We start from the raw sequence: 21,865 nt of genomic DNA, 5'->3' as shown, positions 1-21,865 counted from the left end.
TTGCTCCTGCCCCACCGAACTCATTTCTACATACCTCGACACTGTTTTATCCCCCCTTGTTCAATCCCTTCCCACCTATGTTTGTGACACTTATCACGCTCTGAATTTTTTCAATGATTTTAAGTTCCCTGGCCCCTACCGCCTTATATTCACCATGGATGTCCAGTCCCTATATACCTCCATCCCCCACCAGGAAGGTCTCAAAGCTCTCCGCTTCTTTTTGGACTCCAGACCCAACCAGTTCCCCTCTACCACCCCTCTCCTCCGTCTAGCGGAATTAGCCCTTACTCTTAATAATTTCTCCTTTGGCTCCTCCCACTTCCTCCAAACTAAAGGTGTATTTACTCGCATATTAATCCTTTCTGTGATAGATGTTCGGGGCAGATAGCCTCTTTAACTCATATGTTTTGGTCTTGCCCTACTTTGGAAACTTTTTGGAGAGATATTTTCAATATTATTTCTAAGGTATTAAATATAGATATCTCTCCTCACCCTATTACTGCTATCTTTGGACTACCTAAAATTTCTAGTAATCTTTCCCCTTCAGCCCGTAGAATGATTGCATTTCTTACTTTAATGGCGAAAAGATGTATTTTACAACATTGGAAAGAGCTTAATGCTCCAACTACCTTTTTTTGGTTTTCTCAGACGATTTTATGTTTGAATCTGGAGAAAATTAGAAGTAACCTTTATGATTCTTCATTTAAATTTGAACAGATTTGGGGACCTTTTATTCGATATTTTCATTTAATGTAATATTTACCCTTCTTGTTTTCTCTTCACTGTTTTAATGGAGGTCGGGATTGAGGACGTGATTTTAAGTTTAACTCTGTTTGGTTTCAAGTTAGCCCATTGCTTTGCTTTGCTTTTAGTTAGTTGCACGGTGGGTCTTTTTTTGGGGTTTTTTTTTTTCTTTTTTTCCATTGATATATATAAAATCTAGTATACTATTATGTTATCTTGGTTTCTTATGCTTAAATTACATTGTTTGTAGTATTTTCTTTTTGGTATTGTTATCTTTTGGAATTTTATTATACTTTAACATTGTATTAATGTTTATATGGCTTACCTTTTTTGTATACTTACTCAATAAAAAGATTTAAAAAGAACAAACTAAAGGTGTAGCCATGGGCACCCGTTTGGGTCCCAGCTATGCCTACCTTTTGGCTTTGTGGAACAGTCCATGTTCCAAGCCTATACTGGTATCCGTCCCCCACTTTTCCTTCGCTACATCAACGACTGCATTGGCGCTGCTTCCTGCTAGTATGCTGAGCTCGTTGACTTCATTAACTTTGCCTTCAACTTTCATCCTGCCCTCTAATTTACCTGGTCCATTTCTGACACCTACCTCCCCTTTCTTGATCTTTCTGTCTGTACCTCTGGAGTCAGCTTATCTATTGATGTCTACTATAAGCCTACGGACTCTCACAGATACCTGGACTATTCCTCTTCCCACCCTGTCTCTTGCAAAAATGCCATCCCCTTCTCGCCATTCCTCTGTCTCTGCCGCATCTGCTCTCAGGAGGAGGCTTTTCATTCCAGGATGAAGGAGATGTCCTCCTTTTTTAAAGAAAGGGGCTTCCCTTCCTCCACCATCAACTCTGCTCTCAAACGCATCTCCCCCATTTCACGCACATCTGCTATCACTCCATCCTCCCGCCACCCCACTAGGGATAGGGTTCCCCTTGTCCTCACCTACCACCCCACCAGCCTCCTGGTCCAACATATAATTCTCCATAACTTCGGCCACCTCCAATGGGATCCCACCACCAAGCACATCTTTCCCTCCCCCCCCCCCGTTTCTGCTTTCAGCAGGGATCGCTCCCTACGTGACTCCCTTGTCCATTCGTCCCCCCTATCCCTTCTCACCGATCTCCCTCCTGGCACTTATCCTTGTAAGCAGAACAAGTGCTACACCTGCCCTTATACTTCCTCCCTCATCACCATTCAGGGCCCTAGACAGTCCTTCCAGGTGAGGAGACACTTCACCTGTGAGTCAGCTGGTGTGATATACAGCATCCGGTGCTCCCGGTGCGGCCTTCTATATATTGGTGAGATCCGACGCAGACTGGGAGACCGTTTTGCTGAACACCTACGCTCTGTCCGCTGGAGAAAGCAGGATCTCCCAGTGGCCACACATTTAATTCCACATCCCATTCCCATTCTGATATGTCTATCCATGGCCTCCTCTACTGTCAAGATGAAGCCACACTCAGGCTGGAGGAACAACACCTTATATTCCGTCTGGGTAGCCTCCAACCTGATGGCATGAACATTGATTTTTTTAACTTCCGTTAATGCCCTCTTCCCCTTCCTACCCCATCGCTTATTTATTTATTATTTTTTCCTTTTTTCTCTCTCTGTCTTTCTCACAATAACTCCTTGCCTGCTCTCCATCTTCCTCTGGTGCTCCCCTCCCCAGTTCTTTCTCCCCAGGCCTCCCATCCCATGATCCTCTGCTTTCTCCAGCTCTGTATCCCTTTTGCCAATCAACTTTCCAGGTCTTAGCTTCATCCCTCCCCCTCCTGTCTTCCCCTATCATTTTGGATCTCCCTCTCCCTCTCCCACTTTCAAATCTCTTACTAGCTCTTCTTTCAGTTAGTCCTGACGAAGGTTCTCGGCCTGAAATATCGACTGTACCTCTTCGTAGAGATGCTGCTTGGCCTGCTGCGTTCCACCAGCACTTTGTGGATGTTGATAAAATGCTGTAATGGTTCCAATTATCACCATCTTTGTTATGTTAATTTAATCCATTTTTTCCTTGTTTTCTCTTTAGCTAGCTCCTTGCAATCACTGCACATTCCACTTGACTCACGTGACCTTTTTGCTAGCGCCACGAGCGCACTACGCCTAGATGCATGTGTTGCTCCTTTTCACCTCCCTTCTCTCTCTTCTCCTTTGAGTGTCATTATCAACTAAAACACAGCGTTCCGATAAGATGTAGGTTCATAATTCTCGTGGCCAATTTGTTGTGTATGTGGCCTGTTTACACAACTATATTATTAATAACAACGCTGGAGACGGGAACTAAGTTTCATGGTTCTTTACTGGTAGAGTCCGAACTTCAACACACATGTATACAGATCCATACATGCCTAATAGCGCATGCAACGACGTGTTACTACAACATAAAATGTCTCTTATTATAATGTAGGCTATACGGTACAGTAACTAATATTGTCAGATAAATGTGAAAGTTCAGGCAGTGGATTTTGGGTGGGGGGTATGTTGATTTTAATTAAGTTTAGTTCAAAGGATTTAACTTCGTGATACTGGAACTAATGGTCTAGAATTTGTGATGAAAAATTATGAGACGACGGGGCTATTCATTATAAAGGATGAAATCTGTTGGTAACTTACAGAGAGCACACACAAGTACAATTAAATACAAAAAGTTAGATGATACAGAGTTACAGATGTGATTCCCTATTCCTACTTCTGTAATGCTTAGCCACATACTTCAATCAAATATACAGATCATGAAACTGATGAAAACTTCAGGTATTTACAAATTATTTAAAAAGAGAGCCTAAAAATGTTATGCTCCATTGAGTGGAGGTATGTATTTTTAGTGCACCAAGCCATAACAAAATACTTAGAGTCATTAGCTCAGGAGAAGTTAATAGTGTGGATTGCCATTCTCTCTAATAAATATTATAAAATAACAATTTCAATTTTTAAAACTAAATTATATTTCATCTTCTACCCCAATCTCATTTATATTACAATTTAATATTGCATGCTGTAAAACGTTGGAGAACTTTTTTAATGTACATTTTACTTCTCGGAGAATTTTTTGATGTGCTTGGATGGAGTCAATTATGGCAGGTACTATTGACCTCTGACAATAACCATTATAAATAGATGAAGTCCATGTCATAGACATTACTAAATCTCTATGGGCTTCTTTCTACAAGGTCAGCAGTGAGTGCTTTAGTCTTGTTGATTGAAAATGGTAGCCCATTACTTCTGAAATCTGATGTAAAGTTGTCTAGAAATAGGATTGAAATTTTGATGGATTGAAACTTCTCTCACTGTTGCCATAGATATTCTTTAAGAAGTGAAGCTTTGAGATTCTACATGTGTTGCAATTGTCCCAAGTCCACAATAAATCATAAACTTCAACAGAACAAATGAAGCTTGCAGGCCTAGATCTGGTTGGCCACACTATGAGACTGTCATGTAATTCTGTCTGAGGCCTAATATTTTGCACAGTTATTTTTGTCTTTGCCCAGCAGAAACAAAGTTGAAACAAAGGACAATGTGGTTATAATAATAATAATAATATTTCATGCTGCTATTGATTAAAAAATACCTGTGGTTTAGATTGGGATATCAAGTTGTATTAATTTAAATTTTTCCTCCCAACCAAATTTATGAAGCTTAGGTAGAACTTTTATTCAGACAGAAAAGTCACAGAATGAAAACAAACTTGGCCCACCACATCCAGCCAACTAGTGTGAATCCATCTATATTAACCCATCTTGCCCTGTTACTTATGCCGAGGCAATTTAGGTGCTCATAACCCTTTTTATGCCATGGGCCAATACCATTAATCAAGGGCTCCATGGACTCCAGATTGGGAACCCCTGCTCTAGACGAAAAAATGTCTCCTTCTGATCCCCTCTTGTCCTTGCCCTAAATCTACGTCCTCTAAGGTTATTCACCTCCGATTCCTCCAGTCTATCTATAGTCCTCACAATTTTATATACCTCGGTCATATTCTCCTCCCTCCAAAGAGAAGACAGCCTCTCCAGTCTCTCCTGATAATTGAAATGTTCTGTCCCAGACAACATCCTGGTGAATCTCCGCTCCAACACTATCACACCTTCCCTATGATATGATGCCCAGAACTGCATGCAGTTCTCCCACTTAGGTCTAACCAATGTTTTATAAATTTGGGGTGGGAATGGACATATAATAAGATGATTTATGAAAGCTTTATCATTCACCTGGAATTTGAAGAGAGTTTACTGGTCCTACAGCACAGAAACTGACTGTGCTAACTATCAAGTAGCTATCTGCACTTTTTTGATTGATCAGCACTTGATCCATAGAATACAATGCCGTGGTTATTCATGTTTTCATCGGAATCAGGTTTATTATCACTGACATGCATTGTGAAATTTATTGTTTTAAGCAAGACATAAAAATAACAATAGTACGAAGTAATGTTCATGGACCATTCGGAAATCAGAAATTATCTAGACGTTTCTTAAAACGGAAGCTAAGTAATCTTGGTCTTTACATATTAGTCTCCTTAAGTTGCAAATGGTGGGACACTCTCAATGCTCTAGTCTCACTGGTGCTTGACATCAATCCAGAGATCTTTAACTCCTTAAAATCTGCTTGCAGGACTTGGCCCTTTTGCTGTCTTTGTTGCAGCATTTCAGTATTATTCTTAACCTTGGCATCTAGGATGTAATCCTAGAATTACAGTACTATGCAAAAGTCTTAGGCGTATATATAGAGCTAGGGTGCCTAAGACTTTTGCACAGAACTAAATTTGTCAATAGGAGTGCAGAGTGAGTTTGTAGATCTGGCAGAAACAAAGGATGTTGGGAATGGCGAGTGACACGGGAGGGGTATGGGACAGGTGGCAGAGAAAAGGAGTGTCGGAGCAGGAGGGGCGTGGGTACAGACATACCCTGAGACACCAGGCAAGATAATTTGATTCCAAATGATTGGTTTATTGATCATTATAGTATGTCTCTCTGGTGTTTCCTGCTCTCTCCCTTCTACCTTTCCCTTTTCCCAACCATGATTCCCCTCTCCCTGTCCCCTTCCCACTCTCAGTCCACAATAGAGACCCATATCAGATTCAGGTTTATCATCACTCACCTATGTCATGAAATTTGTTTTCTTTTTGTGGCAGCAGTACAGTGCAATACATAAAATTACTACAGTACAGAGCTAATGTCTTAACTCTCTGGTTTATATACATATACCTAATACTTTTGCATGGTAGTGTACATCTGCAACCACAGAATTGCCCTCCAAATATAGGATCATTATGCATTGCTCTCTTGTCCTTTCCCTTCTCTGTACAGTTGACATACCGAGGGTGTAATGGATTTGTCCTGGTTCCCCTCCTTCATTAGCATTTAAGAAACAGCCAGCAAACAAGATGCCCTCTGAGTCCTTCTGAACTGCCTATAAAACTTGTCTGCCTGACAATCATTTTCTGTTTTCATTTAATTTGGGATTTCCTGGGATTATCTGATTATCCTGCACAAATGCATGTCTCTGTAATTGGGATTTTGGATTCCATAGTTCTAGTCAAAATAAAACATTTTTTCAAAATGTATCTGTTAATCAAAAAGACCCACAGTAAAGTTATTTAAAGCTTATCCCATTTGGAAAAAGTGTGGTTGGAACTTTAGATATTATCTCGAGAAACGTGTTCCGTGGTTGCTGTGAGATACTGTAGGCTCAGTGTTTGGTCCATTGCACCATGCACCACTGAATCAGCCTTGTGTGAGGCAGTGTCTTCCCTGTATAACCACCACCCAAGGAATCAATTAATTTAAAAGAAATTAAAACAAGTCAGTTTTCTGACTTCTGCTTAGTACTTGCTCATGTTGTTCCCTTGAACAGAAGAAAATGGCTTTCACAGGTGCTGTGAACCATTATGGCCACTGAAAATCCTAGAAGTGCATCCCAATGAGCACTGCACATTCTGCGCCTATCCAGGATGCTCCATGCATTAATCCATCACCAGCAGAGGTAAACTGGAATGAAAATGTAGACTGTGAGTCATGTAGTTGGTCCTGATTTTCAACAAAATTTTATTTTTCTTGGAGATGAGGGCTTCACTCTGCTTACAAAGGGCCAGCAACACAGATGTGGGACATCTGTGATCAGAAGTCAGGCGAACAGAGAGTGGACAAGGACCCCTCTCTGTTGTTAACGTAAATGACACATTTCACTGTATGTTTTGATTTACGCATGATAAATAACATAGAATCTTGAAGTTAGTTTGCTTAGATGCAGCAAAAACAATCCAGTTCCAGACAAGTAGTTTTTGACACTGTGACTGATTGGATGAGGGATATGCAATGATTCAGCTACAGATTGGATTGCTATATGGAGTGGTTAAGGCATAGACCTTTGCATTTTGTGTGAAATAGATATCTTCAGAAGAGGAAGATAAAATGTTGTAAATGCAAATGTGGTATTTTTATGTGGTGAACGTAGGTAAATAGCTCATCTTTGAATTGGTGTAACAGGAGGTAGAGAAGCTGTGGTCTGTGTACAGTATTTAAATGTGTTGAATGTTGTCATAGTTTCAAAACCAAATAGTCTCAGGTTTGTTGCAAATCTTATGTTTTTTCCAAATGAATAAAATATAACATTATTGTTCCATAGATAGTTCGCAGTACTCTTCGGTGATCTTGAGCCTTGCAAAAAAAATTAGAACATTAGGAATCCACCTAATTCCTATTGAGGTAATCTGACATTATTTGTTTACCAGCACCATTGATGAGGTTAGTATTCCCCATCCTTCATTACCATGCAAGAAGTGGTAGTGAGCTGTCACCTTCAACCAGTGCAGTCCTTCTGGGGAAGGTATTCTCACTGTTCTGTTGGATAGGGACTTGTAGGTTGATAAAGGACCAAAATAAGAACTTACTGTGCCCTGAGAGGGAACCTGCAGATGCTGGTATTCCATGTACCTACAGCCCATTGATATCATTGCAATTCATTTTTCTGTATTGTTATTACTTGGATCTCATGATCAATAACTTCCCTGTGTTTTCTTGCAATGTTGAACTCTGGCACCATAGAACTTCCCCCCACCCCACCCCCAGGGCAGAAGTAGCTAGTATGAGAAGACATAATTTTAAAGTGATTAAGAGAAGCATACGGGGGATGTCAGAGACAGTTTTTTTTACACAGAGAGTAGTAGGTACATCAAACGCACTGTCAGAGGTAGTGATGGTAGAGACAAATACATTTAGAGCATTTAAGAGACTTTTAGATAGGCAAATGGATGAAAAGAAAACGGAGGGGTATGTGGGAGGGAAGGGTTAAATTGATCTTAGAGTAGGTTTAAAAAGTTGGCACAACGTCATGGGCTGAAAGGCCTATACTGTGCTGTAGTGTTCTATGTTCTAATTGGTATCTTCAAGATTAAGATCAGATTCCTTTCCCTATCATTTGAGAATATGACAGAAAAAAGTGTTATATTTCCTTATTGCCATAAGAACCACAATAGAGTAAGAAAATAAACTTTATTTTTACACTTGGTGCTAATAGTTAACAAAAACTATTTACAATTGTAGCATGGGTCTAGTAAAATTTCAGAATACCCCAGAACTTTACCCTGGAATTTGTTGTGTTAACTTACTGTGTATATACATCTACTGATGCTTCTGGACACAATCTTCAGTGATGTTCCTGGAATCATCGGGTGTTTCGGGTCTTTCAGCTTCATACAACCTCTTCCAGGTGACCCAGCCAGGGCTGGTCAGACCCCAGCTTGTGTCCAGATCGCTAGCTAGTTATGACTCCATGGCTCCCCTCTTTTGAGCCACAGCCATCTTGAGGCCCTCTCTGCCGCATAGGTGGTACTGCGGAGGCTTTCCTCTTCCTCTCTCCCTCGATGCCCAAAATGCTGAAGGCTCTAACTAAGGAACGGGCTGCGAATCCCCTACAACCAACCTCCACTGGGAGACACCTCACTCTCCATCCTGCCCGCTGACAGTTGCTGACCAGTCCTGTGTACTTGGAGAGCTTCCTTTCAAAGGCCTCTTCCAAGCTATCTTCCCATAGGACTGTCAGCTCCAGCAGCACCACTTGCTTAGTAGACTCAGACACTAGGACAATGGCTGGTTGCAGGGTGGTGGCTGCCATATGGTTGGGGAATTACACCTGCCGTTTGAGGTCCACCAACAGCTGCCAGTCCTTTGCAGAGGTCAGGATGCCTGCAGATGTTCTTTTGGCAGGTATTGGCTGCTCCCCAGCTCTGACAAAGGCAATGGTCTGCTTGGAGGGTCGGGACTGCTTCGTCCACTCAACTCCTGCGCTGACAGCTTCAGCAATGGGCTTCAGGACCTGATCATGCCTCCACCTGTACTATCCCTCACCAGGTGCCCTTGCACAGCCGCTGAGGATGTACTCCAGGGTTCCTCTCTTGGAACACAGTGGGCACGCAGATGACTCTGCCTTGACCCATGTGTGCAGGTTTGATGGGCTTGGAAGTACACTGCCTGGATGAGAAATTGGATGCGGTGTGGTTTGGCTTTCCAAAGATCAGCCCAGGTCACTATCCTCTCAACCGCATTCTCCCATCTTGTCCAAGCTCCCTGTTGCTTCAGATAATCATACTGGCATGAAAAAAGGCTATTCAACCTATCTTGCCCATGTCAGACCTACGCACTGCAGTTCAGGCATTCCCCAGTCATCTGCTGATTACCCTAAGCCTTGCAAATTATTTTTCCTGAAGTGCCTATTCAATTTCCTTTTGAAAGTTGTGATTGGCTCCTTTATCCACTTTGGCTGGTAGAGTTTGCAAGCGTACAGCCATATGTTATGTTTTTCTAAAAAAAAGTTATTGTACCTCCTATTTTGTCAATCACTTGTATCTACCTACGCTGGTACTTGAACAACTTGTTATTTGTGCAAATAAATAAATAATGAGAATATGAGTAGTAGAGTCATTGAAAGTGAGTCCATTGGTTGTGGAATCAGTTTAGCGATGAGGTCAGTGAATTATCCACACTGGTTCAGGAGCCTGATGATTGAAGGGTGTTCCTGAATCTGGTAGTCTGGGAGCTAAGCCTCCTGCACCTCCTGCCTGAAGATAGCAGTGAGAAGAATGCATGGTCAAGATGGTGAGGGTAATTGAGGGGTTAACCCCATTACCTATTCTTCTTAGACTAAGTAAATTCTGGGCATTGAATATCTAATATGGAAGATATTTACAACCATCCTGAGCACAGAGAATATTTAGTATAAAGTTCTTGTTAAAAAAATGCCTTTCACACAGTAATATAGTGAAAATATGTATTCTTATGTAAATACCTAGAAACAAATTTAAATATCTTCCACAGGACATTTATTTTGTATTCTAAGGTTTACTCAAATTACCAGTTACCATTAGATGCACAACAAATTGCCTTGTCAGATCACAGGATGTAAAACAAGTACAATTATATGTTCATTATCATTGTAAAGCACAGAAGCCCCATCCTCTCAGTTCTCAGTTATTTAAGTCAGCGAGCTAAAAATATATATTTGTGATGCAGATGAAGATGAACTACTTTAGAAGAGGGTAAATTGGTTGAGATCAGCATGGAAGACTAATTTTCATCAGCAGTGTTATTACATTTATGTCAGCAGGAAGAAAGATTAATCATTCTGAATGGTATTTCCACCTAATTATTCTTGTGTGTTAAATGAGAATAATTGAACAGTTTAACATTGAGTAATATTCTTACCAGGATTGTTCATTCAAGTCCAGTTTGCCCATCATCCTTGTGTTCTCTAACCTACATTCTCTCTTGGTTAAGGGCAGCCTTGATTTTAAAATTCTTCTTCATCATCATCATCATCATTATTCTGTGCCATGTCGTATGACGAAGGCAATCATGGTGACCACGGTTGTTCTTGGCAAATTTTTTTGAAGAAGTAGTTTGCCACTGCCTTCTTCTGGGTAGCATCTTTACAAGACAGGTGACTCCAGCCATTATCAATATTCTTCAGAGATTGCCTGGTATCAGTGGTTGCTTAACCAGGACTTGTGATACGCACCAGCTGCTCATACGACCATCCACCACCTGCTCCCATAACTTCATGTGACCCTGATAGGAGAGGCTAAGCAGATGCTACATCTTGCCTAAGGGTGACAAACAGGCTAACGGCAGTAAGGAGCATCTTACATCTCCACCCTGCTACCCCATCAGGATGTTTAATCAGTCTCCTGCTAATCTCTCCAATCTCCTTCCTGAGATGTAGATGTTGCTTCGGGGCATCCCCGGTTGTAATTTTTCCATTACAGTTGTGGCCACAAGCTCTCAAGTAGGCTGTTCTGGAATTTTTTTTCCTAAATATCTTCTCCTTCTGCACCTCTGCACTTCTTCCCTTCCTTCAGATGTAATATTGGCAAAGTTTTTCCTCACCTAATAGGTTAGATCGGGCTGGACCAGGCCTACAGACAAGACTCCCAGCCTGTAGACACAGGTGCCAGTACTTTACTGATTGGGAGCCCCCACTAAAACTAATGGCCAGTGCAACATTGGGGTCAGAGCATTGATTTGACCTCAAGTGGTATGTCCAGAGTCTCTGCAGCTTACCCAGGTTTTTAATTCTACAGATGTATGTTATATTGACTGGCTGCATCACATCTTGATATGGAAGTGCCAATGTCTTTGATTGGAAAATCCTACAAAAATAGTGGATATGATCTGGGTCCATCATGGGTAAAGCCTTCTCAACTATTGAGCACATCTGGACAGAGTGTTGTCACAGGAAAGCAGCATCCATTATCAGGGCCTCCACCACCTAGGACATGCTCCTTTCCTGCTGCTGCTATCAGAAAGAAGGTACAGGAGCCAAAGGACACTCACCACAAAGTTCAGGAACAGTTGTTACCCCTGAATCATCAGGCTTTTAAACCAAAGAGGATCACTTCACTCAACTTCACTTGCTCTATCACATAATTGTTCCCGCAACTTATGGGCTCACTTTCAAGGACTCTTCATATCATATTCTCAATATTTGTTGATTATTTATTATTTTTTCTTTGTTTTTGTATTTGAACAGTTTGTTGTCTTTTGTACACTGGTTGTCCACTCTGTTGATGTGGTTTTTCATTGATTCTATTATGGTTATTGGATTTATTGAGTATGTCCACAAGAAAATGATTCTCGTGTTTGTATGTGGTGAACTAATAGCAACATGTTAATTATTCAGATTACTGGTAGTTTTTAAAGCAATTATAATGATTAAAATGTAATTAAAACAATAGTAAACAATTTAAAACAATGAAATCAAAGTGGATTGGTAAGGCACTTATCTGCACGAGATCAAATCAGTCCAGCAACAGAACCAATAGTCAGATGTGCTGGCCTATAACTTGCAGCACATCCCAGACTTCTGCATTAGCACACGTGATTTAAAAAGATCCATTATCGGTAATATACAGTATCTCATAAAATTTCTTGTTTTACACCAGCTGTACGGTGCAAAACATAATAAGAAAAATACTGCATTATAATAAGTAGAAAAAAAGTAGTGTAGAAAACAGGTGGACACAAGGTAGTGTTCATGGATTCATAGTGTGCTCAGAACTCTGGCAGAGGGGAAGAAGCTGTTTCTGAAATGTCTGTGTATGTCCTCAGGCCCTGTGTTTCCTCCCTGAGAAAAGGGCATGTCCTGGGTGATGGATGCTGCCACCTTGCAGCATCGCCTGTTGAAGATACACTATATACGATGATGGGGAAGCTAGTGTCTACATGTACAGAAATGCAGATTCCTGAGTTCTAAATCGGTGTTTCCTTCTGAACCATTGTCTCTCAGTCAATATCGTTTCTGGAATTAACTCAGTGTAGCTCTGTGTCAAATTGTATTTAGTAATGCCTTTATGAAGCACTATGGGATATCTTGTAATTTAAAAATGCAACATAAGTATAGGTCATTGGTATTGCTGCACATGATTTCCACTGCAAACCTTAGAGATCCTCTACACCTATATATTTTTCAAGTATTGTACAGCTTTATTGCAGTTAATCTGAATGTTAGCTTATGCCTGATTTTCCAGCTTAGTTTTATGCATGTCGGTCTTAAAGCACCTCAACTCCACTTTGTGTGTTATGCCATATGTATCTGTTAGGTAGTTACCTTGGATTTCACTACTCATTTAATGCTTGGGTTTTAAAAAATTCTCTCCCTAAATATAAATGGTCACTATAGTGATTTTCTGGAAAAAAAAATAGATGACCAGTATGTGAACAGTAATAAATATTCTCTTTACAGGGAAGGGTGAAGCTTGTCTGTCACAGCGATGTAAGAAAATAATTCGGTGTTGAATGTGTCTGTGACTGTAGTTTGAAAATGTTTGTGAAGTGGAAGATTGTTACAGCTTTTTTTAATACTATTATTTCTGCTGAGTTTTGGCACTCATTTTTTTCCATATTGTTTTTCAAAGGGCACACAACTTATTTTCAATGCTGCAAAAGAGCTCGGGCAACTTTCAAAGCTGAAGGTAGGAGTACCACGACTTCTGTCTGGTGGAATAAATTCTAATATTTCCATTGCTCGATGAATATGATTGCAACCAGTGGCCTGAAACAAGTGTAACTTAGCCCACCAATTTTGTTATAAACCTAAGTTTACAAAGCTATTATTGTTTTTTCAGTTGAAATGTAAACACCAGCAGAGCCCATGGTATTATAGGAAAGTTACTGGCATGGTTAGAGCACTGGCTGATTGATAGAAGGCAGTGAGTGGGAACAAAAGAGTCCTTTTCTGATTGGCTGCCAGTGACTGGTGGTGTTCCACAAGGGTCAGTGTTGGGGCCACTTTTTTATGCTGTATAATTTTTTATGCTGTACAACAGTGATTTAGATGATGGAATAGATGGCTTTGTTTCCAAGTTTGCAGATGATACAAAGATTGGTGGAGGGACAAGTAGTGTTGAGGAAACAGGTAGGCTGCAGAAAGACTTAGACAAATTGGGAGAATTGGCAAGAAAGTGGCAAATGAAATACAATGTTGGAAAATGTATGGTCATGCATTTCGATAGTAGAATTAAATGTGCAGACTTTTTCTAAATGGGAGAAAATCCAAAAATCTGAGATGAAAAGGTACTTGGGAGTCCTTTTGCAGAACACTCTAAATGTTTACTTGCAGGTAGAGTTTGTGAGAGGAAGGCAAATGCAATATTAGCATTCATTTCAAAGGGTCTAGAAAACAAGTGGAGTCAGAGCCAAAGTAAAAGCAAAAGAGAGGGCATACAAGGGAAGGCAAAGCTATTGGGAAGATAGAGGATTGGGAAGCTTTTAAAAACTTGCAAAGGAAACTAAGGAAATCATTAGGAAGGAAAAGATGAATTATGAAAGGAAGCTGGCGACTAATATCAAAGAAGATACTAAATGCCTTTTTAAGTCTATAAAAGGGTAAAAGAGAGCCGAGGGTAGATATAGGACCAATAGAAAATGACGCTGGAGATATCATAATGAGAGATGCAGAGATGGCAGAGGAACTGAATGTGTATTTTGCGTCAGTCTTCACAGTGGAAGACATCTGCAGTATACCGGACATTCAAGAGTGTCAGGAAAGTGAAGTAGATGCAGTGAAAATTACGACTGAGAAGGTGCTCAGGTAGCTTAATGGTCTGAGGGTGGATAAATCTCCTGGACCCTCGGGTTCTGAAGGAAGTAGCTGGAGAGATTACGGAGGCATTAGCAATGATCTTTCAAGAATCAGTCGATTCTGGCATTGTACTGGATGACTGGAAAATTGCAAATGTTACTCTGCTATTTAAAAAGTGTGGGAGGCAGCAGAAAGGAAACTATAGACTTGTTCGCCTGTCATCAGTGGTTGGAAAGTTGTTGGAATCGATTGTTAGGGATGAGATTGCGGGGTATCTGGTGGCACATGACAAGATAGGCCAAAACCAGCATGGTTTCCTGAAAGGAAAATCCTGCCTAACAAACCTTGCAACTTTTTGCAGAAATTACAAGCAGGGTAGACAAAGGAGATGCAGTAGATGTGGTGCACTTGGATTTCAGAAGACCTTTGACAAGGTGCCACACATGAGGCTGCTTAGCAAGATAAGATCTCATGGAATTACAGAGGAGTTACTAGCATGCGTGGAGCATTGGCTGATCAACAGAAAAGAGAGAGTGGGAATGAAGGGATCCTATTCTGGCTGGCTGTCGGTTACCAGTGGAGTTCCACGGGGGTCGGTGTTGGGACTGCTGCTTTTTACGATGTATGTCAATGTATTTAGATGTATGTATGTATATCAGCCTTTGCCCCAGTGCTACTAAAATTTAGATTTACTTGAGCCATATTGATCCCACTATGTCTATATCCCAGAAGAGACACTTAAATCTACTTCTTTACAATAATTCAGTTGCTCCTGAAACTCAGCCATGCTCGTGTCACCTTCCCAAATCATGCTGCAGTTCTCTTTTGCTGGTTTCCTTTGCCAGGCAAAACTTGTTTTTAATCCCATAACTCCTGTTTTGTTTACTGAGCTGCGGTTGCTCCTGATCCCCAACATGTGCAGTGAAAAATTCTGATTCTTGTGGATAAATCTCTTCATGGAAATGCCCCTGTCAATGTCGCTGACCTTTTCTAATGCTGTCCTGGAAATGTCTGATAACAGTAAAAGAGAAACAAAATTACATACCTAGCAATACCTTTGGTGTGGAGAAAATAAAGACCATAATACAGTAGTTAGATCTAAGAGCTGCTGGAAATCCAGAGTAACACACACAATATGCTGGAGGACCTCAACAGGTCAGGCAGCATCTATAGAAAGGAATGTATAGTCGACGTTTAGAGTTCCAGGTCTCCCCGAAACGTCGACTATTTATTCCTCTCCATAGATGCTGTCTGACTTGATGAGTTCCTCCAGCATTTTTTGTGTTACCCCAATACTTGGAAAAGTTTTTTTTCTGTAAAATTAAGAATTGGTTACAATTAGTGTGAGAGATTGTGTTTGTGATATGATTTTAAAGTTATTGAAAAGCTCATTAAGTTTGGTTGTATATTTCAGGATCACATGGTCAGAGAAGAAGCCAAAAGTCTTTCTCCCAAGCAGTGTGCTGTAGTGGAGCTCGCACTTGATACTATTAAGGTAACCAAGACTTGTATTACAGTAAATGTTTTCTGCTTATGTATGTATATATGTGTATATGCCTGTGTGTATAGTTACACTAATAGACGAGCCTTTATAAGCAGTGCAAGTTATCACTGAAACTCCACAATGTAAAATTAACTAGATAAATATATATAGGAAGTTCAGGAATGTGAGATATTTAGTGAAATAACTTTCATAAGAAAGCAATGTAGCATTACAGTTTGCTTCATTGGAAGTGATAACTGCATGAAATAAAGTTGCAATTTTAATAACTGATTTCAGATCAGTTTTATTTATTTAGTCCTCAATAGTTAATGTTCAGTTTGTTAACCTGAACATTGGGCACTCATTTTCTTGAAATTAACCAAATGTAGACTTCAGTTTATGTAATCTCATGCTAATTTTCCCCTCCATTTTCTTTGCTAATTTGATCATTTTCATCACAACAACGCATTAATATTAAATTGATTTTTTAAAAAATATTTTGTGGTGAAATGGAAGTCATGAACAATATAGCCATCACACACTGTTTCTCTCCAAGCATCAACTTCACAGAATGATGCACTCCAGATTTGATCAGGGATTGTTCTAGGACGTGGAAGACAAGTTTCATTGACAGAGTGATCTACAAAGCATATTTGGAGAGATACTAAAGAAATGAACGAGTAGAATATGTCACAGTAGCATAGTAGTTAGCATAACGCTATTACATTACCAGCGACCAGGTTCAATTCTCAGCACTCTCTCTAAGATGTCTGTACATTCTCCCCGTGACTGCATGAGTTTCCTCCAGATACTCCAGTTTTTTTCCCACATTCCAAAGACATACAGGTCAGTAAGTTAATTGGTCACATGGGTATAATACTGCGGTGCAGGCTTATTGGGCCATAAGGACCTCTTATCATGCTGTATCTCTAAATAAATAAATAGAACAGGAGGATCTGGAAGAAATTTGCTTCATGGGCTTTAACGGGGTGGGAAAAGACAACTGAATTCTCACAAATTTAATTATCAAATGATTAAGCTAGATGCAAGTGGTGGTCGGGACAAAGGGTGGGATTTTGAATTGTTTTTGTGAGTGAATTAGGGAAAGAAAAGTGTTAATGGCAGGGGCAGAAGAAGTAGGGTTATAGGCAGAGTGTGAATCAAATAAACAATCCAATGTGATCGTTCCTGCTATTCCCCACTCTCACCTCTTATCTCCTCTTCTCATCTGCCTATCACCTCCCACTGGCGCACCTCCTTCTTCCCTTTCTCCCATGGGTCCACTCTCCTTTCCTATCAGATTCCTCCTTCTTCAGTCTTTTACCTTTCCCACCCAGCTGGCTTCACCTGTCACCTTCTAGCTTGTCCTCCTTCCCATCCCTCCCAGTGTTTTATTCTGGAGTCTTCCCCTTTTCCACTCATGAAGGAGGGTCTCGGACTGAAGGTCAACTGATTATTCATTTCTGTAGATGCTACCTGATCTGCTGAGTTCCTCCAGCATTTTGTGTGCATTGCTCTGGATTTCTAGCAATGGCAGAATCTCTTGTGTTTATGAATTATCTGTGTTTGACATGTTGGGAAAGACAAGGCCACAAGGAAAAACAGACAAAAAAGCTTGGCTGTTGATGTGGGCGAGGGAATTTATTTGGAAGATGAGATTAAGAGAGCATAGGAGAGCAGTGGATTTCAATTAAAATAATTTAACCTGTTTTATGTTATATAAAAATATAAATAAAATATGGCTTCTTACATTATTATTGGCAGCCTTGTATCAACTGCATTAACCCAAAGTCCAGGTGGAAGGTCGGAAGGAACTGTGTAGATGCCTCCTTTGTTTATTATGATGTTATTTTCCAATTCAGCACTAGTAGTCATTTATTTCCATGGGTTTGCTAATTCACACTCTTAATAACATGATTAATTAGATTTGATATCGAATCGTGGAGGAACTTTTAGTTCTGATCTCTTTTGGAACTGATTGAGAATCTCTCATGATTTAGCAATATTTCCATGCGGGTGGAGTTGGCCTAAAGAAGACCTTTTTAGAAAAGAGCCCTGATCTGCAGTCTCTACGGTATGCTCTGTCGCTGTACACACAGGCTACTGATACCCTTATTAAAACATTTATCCAGTCTCAGTCATCTCAGGGTGAGTACTGCTTAAGTCAGTTTTTCTCCTATGTTAGATACATATTAGCTGGTATTATCTGTCTTCCTGTGTTTGATATGGTTTTCTGTAGTATTTGGCTATCTTTAGATGACTGTGCACTAATTACTGTGATCAGTATAACTGACTGTATAACACAAATAGTCAAAGTGCCATTGTTTATTTTTGTTCTTGGTCTGAAAATCCAACAAAATCGTACTGAAATACTCATTATTACATTGTCAGCAAAGTGGCTCTAAAAGTACAGTCAAAACAGAAAATATGGGTGCCAGAATAGTGGTTAGCATGATGTTATTACTGTTCAGGGTGTCAGAGTTCAATTTCAGCGTCTTTTGTTAGAAAATTTGTACGTTCTTCCCCTGTGTGCGTTGGTTTCCTCTGGGTGCTCTGGTTTCCTCCCACAGTGCAAAGAGGTACTGGTTGGTAGGTTAATGGGACATTGTAAATTGTCCTGTGATTAGGCTAGGGTTAACTCAATGGTTGCTGGGTGGTGTGGCTTGGTGGGCCGGAACAGCCTGTTCCACACTGTATCTCTAAACTAAAATAATGTGCACCTTTATCAGTGTTCATTTTGATCACGAAATAACTTGGAATTGAAAATCAACATTATATATGCTGAGTGTACAAAATAAAATAGAAGAAAATGTTGAAGCACTCAGCAAGTCTGCTTGCATCTATAGAAGGAGAAACAGACTTTGACTATCAGATCGACGAACCATCAAAACTTATGAAGTGAGAAAACAAATTAGCTTTGTGTCACACAGAGTCACAGACAAATGAGGTGGGATTCTCATGGACAGGACAAAGGAGTTGTTTCTGATATAATGAGGTAAGGATTAATCAGGAGATCCCAATGTTTGTGGAATGAGAGTTGTCCCCAGGTCAGAACAGTATTCTGTTGTTTTGAATTGTTCATAACCCTGTCGACCATTTGTAACCTAAACAGTTCATAATTTAGAAATGTGCTGACCAACCGTTCCCATACGGCAAGAGATGCCTTCAACCCATAGTAACTAGTCCACCAAATGCTTGTTTGTATTTCAGGTCATACATACAGTGCCTATAAAAAGTATTCACACCCCGCACCTTAGAAGTTTTCATGTTTTATTGGTTAACAACATTGAATCACAGTAGATTTAATTTGGCTTTTTTGACACTGATCAACAGAGAAACACACTTTTGTACTTTTGTGCTAATAATAAGGGGGCTCAGTCTATGTTGATGGGCAGGTGAGAGGGCAATGAGCTAGAAGTGGCACTGATATCATTTCTTCTTGATGTCACACAAATTCAGAGGATGTCTAACAAACTTTTAAAAAAAACTGTTGGCACGGACAAAAAAATGATTCACTGTGGGTGCTGCTTAGACGGCAGTATTGTGCAGCCCACTGTAAGACCGCAGTTTACAGGGGCAAGAACATGGGGAACTGCAGGGTGCTGTTATTTCCTTATTTTCAACTGCACAGGAAAAAGAGCATCATCAAAACACTCCAGTTGGCAGGAGGTCCTAACTTGCCTTATCTGACTGAATTTATTTTCCATGTTGAAATACTGGCATGTGAGGAGGCTCAGTATATTGAGTTCAATGCTGACTTACTTGCATATGGCTGGGATGAACCTGTCACCTGCTTGGACTGAAGCAGTTTGAGAAAATGCAATATCTGTCAGACAGTCTTACATCAGGAAAGTGACTATTGCCTTTTCCTTTCCTGGCAGAGTTAGTTGTTTTCACTCTGCTTGCGGGTAAAAGTAGTCAGAATAGATGGGTGTTCAGGTTTGAAACTCTGACTTGATCTGTGCAAATATGTGCTTATTGACTGTGTGGTAATTGTCATATCTGATGATGACAGGAAGCCTGTATGAGAGAGTTTTTAAAGTGGAAAACCCATTCTACTGCGGCAGTTCCACTCTCTTGACCTCAGAGGTCCTGGGGTTCAGTGATACAAATAGTCGTCACCACTGGAGCCTTCCTTGGTCGCAGTGGATGACCATGACTTCCTCTATGCCTCATCATGCCCTTTGCTCTCCACAAAGGGTTGCAGAACAGCCTTTCTGGCAACTGGATCTCACTGTTGATCTCAGCCATCCAGTCCACCGGAAGTGACCTCGCACGCTAAGGCAGGCATGCCCCTTTTTTTTTAAATAAAGAGATGAGGAGTGGAGAGAATATCTTTATCAAAATCTCCTTTTGGAACAGCTGCTCTTTATAACGGAAGTGTGCGAGTAGTTTTGTTAAAGCTTATTGACTGCACATACAGAATAATGGCAATACCTTCAGATCATCATCAAATGGATGGCTTTCCAATCCACCAACAAGCAGCTGGTTTGACATGGCAAATTGATATTTCTGCATGGATACACAAGAGTTGGGCCCTTCCATTTGAATCATGTCTTCAAGTAGAGTTACCAGATGAGTGCTTAGATACATGTTGTAGCCATCTCAAAAAGGGCAAATCATTTGCTTTAGATGCCTTCAGTGATCAGTACACAGCAGTCTGGTCTGCAGAATGATAGCAGATGACTCTGCTTATTATGGGTTATTTAAACAGGGAATCAGAGAGTAGTCCTACATGGCTAGGCAATAGACATGATGAAGACTACAGATGAATAATTAGAAGACATAGTTTACAGTGATGGCAATCACATTAAATATTATTTGTAACATAATAATCTGATTCATTGTCATCTGTCCAGTCTGCTGGAGCTGACTTCACATGTTACAACAGGCGTGCTCCTTTCTCACTGGGGTAGGGGGCTTACTGGCTAATGAGATCAGTATTTTCTTGAAGTGGCTAGTCTCTGTTACTCTGTTCTTAATTTGTAAGCACAAGAGCACCTTTAGTTCTGTATTAATTGGCACTGGTCATCTCCAGCTGATGTCGGTGTACAATGAGGGTCATAGTTATACATCATCGTATGTTGTGCCCAAGTTTAATGACTTTGGTATATTGAGGCAATTTAGCAGAAATTATCATCCTACGTTTCTTGCAAATTCTTATTGAAGTAATTAGTGAAACTATTATTGCTAGTATTATATACAGTGTCCACTGTATCTCACTATTGATATATTTTGTCATTGCATCAAGCTGTATTACCTGAACGCCAAACAGAATACTGAATATGGATCTTAAATCAAATGAGTTCAGAAATACATATTTTAATGTGTGGAGTCAACAAACGTGAACTACAACATGATTGTAGTCATATTTAATATGCTGTTTGAGCCTACTAATCATATTCAGTATGCTTTGTATTTGTGTGCATCCCATGTCTATGGCAAAATGACATAATTGTGATGTGTAATGTGTGTTTTTCCCTGCCCAATGTTCTAATACTGGTTCATTGTGTAGTTCCCTACTGAAAGTCTATCTTATAGTATTTTTTTCTAACTAAATTTTAGAGTTTGTTATTGTAAATGTTGAGATGGGGAGATAACTGTACAAAATAGAATTTATACAGTTGAAACCAGATACCTTTTTTTAATAAATCCATGGTTCCCAATTAAGGTGTTAATCCATTATAGAATCAGGTTTAATGTCTCTGCCACGTATCGTGAAGTTTGTTGCTTTGCAGCAGCAGTACAGTGCAATGCATAAAAGAAAAACTAAATTAAAATATTATTGTAAATTATTAAATAAATAGTGCAAAAAGAGAACAAAACTAGTGAGGTAGTGTTCATGGGTTCATTGTCCATTCAGAAATCTAATGGCGGTGGAGAAGAAGCTGTTCCTAAAACATTGAATGTGAATAATAAATATACTCTGGAGTATGTAATAAATATACTTTAAAACCCTCTCAATTTTTGTGATCACGCAAATTTACCAAGGTAACCAAGCATCAAGTATGGTAGGGTTATGGTTATATTGGTAGATTAATAGTCCATTAAGGGGGTTATGACAAT

At 40.0% G+C, this 21,865-nt stretch overlaps 1 protein-coding gene across 4 annotated transcripts in view; it reads left to right on the top strand.

The window, feature by feature from the left end:
• The window catches only part of LOC134337269 (protein unc-13 homolog A), a 298,564-nt gene that overhangs the window by 263,218 nt on the left and 13,481 nt on the right, over positions 1–21,865 (top strand). For all 4 annotated transcript variants that reach the window (XM_063032135.1, XM_063032134.1, XM_063032133.1 and 1 more), the window contains 3 exons: positions 13,151–13,207; positions 15,731–15,811; positions 17,800–17,947. In XM_063032135.1, the coding sequence (XP_062888205.1) occupies positions 13,151–13,207; positions 15,731–15,811; positions 17,800–17,947 (286 nt within the window). The remainder of the gene's footprint in view (positions 1–13,150; positions 13,208–15,730; positions 15,812–17,799; positions 17,948–21,865) is intronic.

The sequence above is a fragment of the Mobula hypostoma genome, chromosome 24 (genome assembly GCF_963921235.1).
Source record: "Mobula hypostoma chromosome 24, sMobHyp1.1, whole genome shotgun sequence".
NCBI lineage: Eukaryota > Metazoa > Chordata > Chondrichthyes > Myliobatiformes > Myliobatidae > Mobula > Mobula hypostoma.
This window is presented reverse-complemented; position numbering and strand designations above follow the sequence as displayed.